Raw genomic sequence first — 6,522 nt, forward strand, 5'->3', positions numbered from 1 at the left:
TTTATTAATTTTTTATTTTCAATATTTTAATACAAAATTTTAACTTTATACTATAACATAATAAAATAAATTCACGATTTTTAATCATTTTAAATTTTGATAATTCATCATTTTATAAATTTAACGAATTTTCAATTTTTTTTTTTTTTTTCTATTAATTGGAGTAATATAATAATATTATTATGAAATATTAAATTTCATAATATTAAATATATTATTACTAACATTTAATTTTAATTCAATTTTAAATTTAATTTTTATTTTAAATAACAAAAAGAAAAAAAATGATAATTATAGTTTTTATGAACTACTAATATTTTAGACGTTTGCTTGGATTTTCTATGTTTTTAACATAGATTCTCTTAGTACCGTTTAGAAGCCAGCTTAATGGTTTAGGTGCTTCGTCAATTTTTTCAAGGTCTCCCATTTTATCCACAAGAAATGTTACTTCATCATTCTCTGTTTAACATAAACAATTAATAGTTAATATTTTAAATCTCTATTTTTTTATTCATTTTTTTATTGCCAATCGAGTAGTAGACACATTCCACGTTCAAAAAAAAAAATAATTACAAAGGTAATAGAACGTATGTCTTTAATTTTATACTTCCTTTTATTTTTAATACTTTGAAATTTTGGTAATCTAAAGGTGAAAGGGCGTATAATTTTTTTTTTGGTCAGTTCAGCAAGAACATATTTTAGCTTTAAAAATGTTAAAAAAATTTTTTTGTGGTAGTAGTGGTGTAAAACCTCAACTATACAATTTTTCAAAGTTAAAAAAGAAAATATATTCAAAAATAATAATTTAATTAATTGCATAATTTTTATTTTGAATTGATTTCTTAATTTTTACGTAATTTATTTTTGATTGATTTATTTTTTATTTGTTTACATCAAATTTTATATATGAAGCTGTTATTTTAGTATGACTTATCTTATGAAATTATTATTCAACATTTGCTATCAAATCAATTTTTTCAAGCGCCCTTTTTACCATTAAGTAGTACTTTTCTTAAGACATACACCCTTTCAGCACAAATCCCTATTAACCCTTAACTATATGCTCTTTCACTTTAAGGCACGCGATATGTTGAATTTCGTATATATATATTTATACACACGATAATATATGTAAAAATATCTTTTATTCAAAATTTGAAATGTTCTTTACTCACTTGAATTTTTAATTGATCCTGTCAAGATCAGTTTATCTCCTTTTTCGATGTTATGGTCTGGTTTATAAGAATTAATGGTTACATCAATTTTTCGTTCACCGTCAGTAAGACTGACGAATGCTTTAATCCAATTTATGTTTTCAGAATTAATTATTGAAAATTTAGTTTTGACATAGCCTGAGATTTCTGTATGAACATCAAATAAAATAAAAAAAAAATTATGTACAAAATTAAAATTGATAAAAATTAAAAAAAAAAAAATAAAGATTCTAACAGCTTTTTTGCTTTCAAAAGTCTGAAAAATTTTAGCTCTTATGTTTATGGATAAAATTTTTATTTTATCTTTCTTGATCTTTTTGATTCATTTTTTTTTTTTTAAAAACATTTTTATTTCAATTGTTAATTTTTTTATATATTTAAAAAAATATATATCAATAAAATCCAAACGAAATTTCGTTAAAAAAAAATGAAAATTAAAATGGATGACCCCACTTAAAAATTAGTTTTGTAATTTGAAGCTCATTAAAAGAGCCATAATATACACTTTTCTGAATTCTAAAATTATCTTTTAATTTAGTGGAATTAAAAAAGAAATAAATACAATATATTTTATCATATACGTACTAAATCTCCAAGGCAAAATTGAGTTTTCGATTTGGTCCAATCCAATTAGCTGCAAATCTGTTTGTTCATCCTCATCAGCTGTACAATTTTTCTCATCAAACTCTCTCAGATTTTCTACGATGGTCTGCTTATTAATAATAATTTCTGCACCAAGAAAGTTTCCAGTATTGTATTTCGTGTTAGGGCCACAATACGCATTTTCTAAATGGATACCCTATAACATAAAAAAAATAATAATATTTATTATAATCATCTAAATAAATAAATAATAATACTAATAATAATACTTACATGATCCATAACTACATCAGCTTGCACACGTGGAATGTCGTCACCCCAGCATTTTAATTGTACTCTTTTACCGGCTCCATTATTAATCACAAATTTTAAGAGTTGGCTATCATTACACTGTTTCACAGACTCAATCGCATCAATGTAACCGATCAACTCACTAAAAATATATTTAAAATTATAAAAATTGAAAAAATAAGTCTTAACCTAGTTTTGTTAAACTAAGTCTTAAATTACCATAATTATGTATAACCATAATTATGTATATAAGATTTTTTATAGGACATATTGGACAAAATAATTGAAAAACGACTGCAAAAGTAAAATTTCATTAAAAACCTACAGATGAATAGGTTATTTAAAGTTTAGGAAAATAAAATGACATGAAAATTGAAGCTTGTTTAATGGGCTTTAAAATGAAATTTACAAAAATTCGATAAGTTATTTCATTCAAAAGTTATGCGCGAAAGAATCTGCCAAAAAATGAATTTTTAGGATTTTGAAAATTTTGAAACTCTGTAATTTCTGAACTACTTGACCGATTAAGCTCATCTTTGAACTTGGCCTTGGTAATCGTCTAAAAATGAAGTATGTTGAGTTTGAAACGGATCCATTATGAATTAGAGACGCTATCGTCCGGATAAGCCGCGTTATATTGTATATATATATATATATATATATATATATATATATATATATATATATATATATATATATATATATATATATATATAAATACATACATATATAAACTTTTGAACTAATGACATTTTCTGAACCAGCTCGACGAACTGAGTCAGGAAATAGCAAAATTTTTCAAAAGTTGCGTCATGAGGACGAATGCAATAGTTAGATTTCTATGAAATCTACTAAAAATGGACATTTAAATTTTAGGAAAAGTGAATAAATGGGCATTTGATTAAATCCCCATCAATTAAAATGAAATCTGTAAAAATGGACATTTGAATAAATGAACTTCGATAAAAAATACTTACTTAAATGGAAATTAGTACAAATAATTACAAAGTTGATTAATTATAAAATTAGGGTTTTTGGCGTGCGTAAAGTAAAAAAGATGTCAGAAGAGCTGGGAACTCGGCTACCGACACATCTTCTTCGTAGGTTTTTTGTCAATTGATTCAAAATGTCAATTAATTCATTAAACTTAATTTTATTAAACTTTTTTGTTGTAAGATGGACAACGTAAAGTTGCAGTTCAACTAATTGTTAACTGTTAAATTTTAACCAAATTGTTATCAAATAAATAATTGAATGTGATTATAGTTTAGACACTAAAATTGGTGTAAATTATTTAGAAGAAAAACTGAACCTTTCTCTCAAGGTATAACACAATATAAATTGGATAATTTAAAACCACAACCGTAGATAATAACCTATAAAAACTTGGAAAACTGTAATCATTTAGCTTAGTCAAACTTACTCATGAACTCTTTAAAAATTGATAGTATTTTACTTGAAAATTCGTATCCAGACGAATTACTGAATACTTTTAGAACCGAGATCCTTTCTTCTCTGAATTTATGTGCACCAATATTTACCAAAAGAGATATTCGTTGAAATAACCATTGGTTCATTAAAAGCTAAAAGTAAAGTGTAAAGAGCGTGATGAATTTTACAAGAAAGTCAGAAGAAATAGTGATTCAAATTTACTTGTTCTTTTTAGACTAAAAAGAAAAGATATAAAAACTGAATTGAATCATGCTCGTGAAGAATATCTAAAAACTGTTTTCTCAAATCTGCCTTATAGTTCAACTGTTTGAACCAAACTTGTATTAAACACCTTAAATTAATTAAATCGAATTCTTCATCACCGCTGAATTGCTTCGAGGCTTGTAAACTGAATTAATACTATGTAAATATAATCAGGAAACATCCAACGTGCGATTTGGATTTCGTTAATATCTTGTAAATAGAACATACAAGGAAGGTTAAATGTTCATTTAATTGGATCGAGATTGATATTGTTGATGTTGCCAAGACACTGTAAGTATCTTACTCTGTATAAATCAAAAGAGAAAAGCCCTGACGGACTCAATCTGAAATGTTTAAGAGATCATTTTTCGCAAATATCACTTTTCCTTACAGCTTTATTTAATAGATCTTCTGACACTGGTATCTTACCTGATATTTGAAAGATTATCTACAAAATACCTCTAAATAAAATTGTACAGTTGGAAATTTATCTCATTTAGTTAAGGTATTTGAAAGAATTATTGCTAATCAGATAACATCCGTCCATTCATCTATCCGTTATTGGCTGCTTATTTTAATTGATAACTAATTATCGATGCCTCAGAATAAAATATGGCAGATGACTTTTCGGCTCAGAATTAACTTTTTCCATATCTGATGAAATTATTATGTCTGTGACATTTTGTACATAGATATGTATAAATTCATACATATATTACATTTTGAATTAAATCCATTTTATGAATTAGCTGAATGAAATGAGTCGGGAGAAAAATATATATGCTTTGAAAAGTTTCATCACAAAGTTACGAATCAAGCTTCAATACATATAATAATTTTTAAAACATTTATCTCAAAACATGATATCACAGGTATTATCCAAGTTATGTCGGTATAGTTGGTGTTCTGTAGCAACAAAGCCGATTGTAGACGGTGAGGGAGAACCCTCGTTATTTCGTACGACTAACATCCAGTAAAGTAAATCTACTGTTTGGCCTTACTGCTTACTCATAACAGATAAATTTAAACAACCACGCTTGTACAGATAACTTATGTGCGTGGTTTTTGGATACATAAATGAAAATTTTAACAACTTATTGATCTCGAGCTGATCAAATGTCACATTTTAAGTAAAAATAACAATAAACGTTTATAGTTGTAATAATTTTGAGTATAAACATGTGGATTTCTAAAAACAAATATTAATTGATGAGTTATTACAGCTACAAAAAGATAATCTTAACAATGTTTCGGAAGCGTTTAGTAGTATAACGTTGCAGAGTTATTTGTCAATCATGAAATTTAATTCTTCATGCGGATAAGCAACACGATGATATGTTCATCAATAACCGCTAAATGCGAAATAGACCAGTAGAATTCTCCAATTTAACAAAGTTAAATTATGATTCGCTGCAGTAAGGTGATACTTTAAATATTGTTTAAAAGATTCAAAGTGAATTGGAGTAATTAAATTGTTTTTTATCCTACTCAAATTAAATAAATTTATTTTAGTATTCAAATTTAATTAATTAAACCAGTTATTGATATTAAATAAAACATTTTTCCTCTTATTATTAACAAAATAAATAATAATATTTCAAAGTTTTCTTAACATACAAACTCAAGAGATATAAATGTAAAACATCAGGTACTAAGCAACTGAACAGCTGGGTATTATGGAAGAATCCGCTCAGAGTGGGGACATGCTGAGTCATTTAATCCTCCCTACCCGGTTCTCATCGTTGCTCGTATTTATATGAAAGAAGTAGTCTGTTGAAAGAAGTAATATCAGCAGCGCACAGTATATAGTATGTATAGTATATTCAGTTAATACTTAAATGCTGCTAGACTACGAAGAGGATTATTATTTTTAGTATAAAAACAGTATGTCTGAACGCATCACAGCCACGGGTCGATGTCTATGACTGAATGACTCCTATGTGGTAATCGCTTCGGCGTTTATTAACGTGTATATCTTCATGTGTGAAGAATACATTTATTCAATACTGAGTAATCGACTCACTTGTTTCCGAGCAAGAATACTAAAAGAATAATAAAAGCACGTTTACGTGTAAATAACCAAGTCGCTTAGAATTGATATCTAGCGAGAGTTGAAGTTTTTCAAAATCAGAGAGGGTGTTTGAATATGTTGTTTCACTTATACGTGAATAAATAGATATTATTATCAAAATAAAAGTGTTGTAAGAAACTTATATTTCAAATCAGCACCGCTTTTACAACTGTTAGTCGGACATTATATCATGAAAACTAACATGTTTGTATTAGTGTAAAAAAGAGATTTCTAAATGTTTTATTTAATAAAACATGAACGAAGCTCCCTGGTTGATCCTGCCAGTAGTCATATGCTTGTCTCAAAGATTAAGCCATGCATGTCTTAGTACACGCCATATTAAGGTGAAACCGCGAATGGCTCATTAAATCAGTTATGGTTCCTTAGATCGTACCCACATTTACTTGGATAACTGTGGTAATTCTAGAGCTAATACATGCAAACCAGAGTTCCGACCAGAGATGGAAGGAACGCTTTTATTAGATCAAAACCAATCGGTGGCTCGTCCATCGTTAATTATGGTGACTCTGAATAACTTTTTGCTGATCGTATGGCCTTAGTGCCGACGACAGATCTTTCAAATGTCTGCCTTATCAACTGTCGATGGTAGGTTCTATGCCTACCATGGTTGTAACGGGTAACGGGGAA

General features: G+C 27.4%; 1 protein-coding gene and 1 non-coding gene across 2 annotated transcripts in view; one reads left to right on the forward strand and one right to left on the reverse strand.

Moving 5' to 3' along the window:
• Positions 1-279: 279 nt before the first annotated feature.
• The window catches only part of LOC141529217 (uncharacterized), a 17,908-nt gene continuing 11,665 nt past the window's right edge, over positions 280-6,522 (reverse strand). The window contains exons 2-5 of the mRNA XM_074245694.1: positions 2,091-2,250; positions 1,800-2,013; positions 1,176-1,361; positions 280-459 (exon numbers count right to left, since the gene is read on the reverse strand). Of these exons, the coding sequence (XP_074101795.1) occupies positions 311-459; positions 1,176-1,361; positions 1,800-2,013; positions 2,091-2,250 (709 nt within the window). The 3' untranslated portion in view covers positions 280-310. The remainder of the gene's footprint in view (positions 460-1,175; positions 1,362-1,799; positions 2,014-2,090; positions 2,251-6,522) is intronic.
• Positions 6,140-6,522, forward strand: part of LOC141529278 (small subunit ribosomal RNA) — a 1,904-nt gene continuing 1,521 nt past the window's right edge. The window contains exon 1 of the ribosomal RNA XR_012479558.1: positions 6,140-6,522. This exon is cut by the window's right edge and continues 1,521 nt beyond it. This is a non-coding gene — a ribosomal RNA (small subunit ribosomal RNA).

The sequence above is a fragment of the Cotesia typhae genome, unplaced genomic scaffold (genome assembly GCF_013202065.1).
Source record: "Cotesia typhae breed Kobodo isofemale line unplaced genomic scaffold, CoteBio_Ctyphae contig_11, whole genome shotgun sequence".
In the NCBI taxonomy this organism is placed as follows: domain Eukaryota; kingdom Metazoa; phylum Arthropoda; class Insecta; order Hymenoptera; family Braconidae; genus Cotesia; species Cotesia typhae.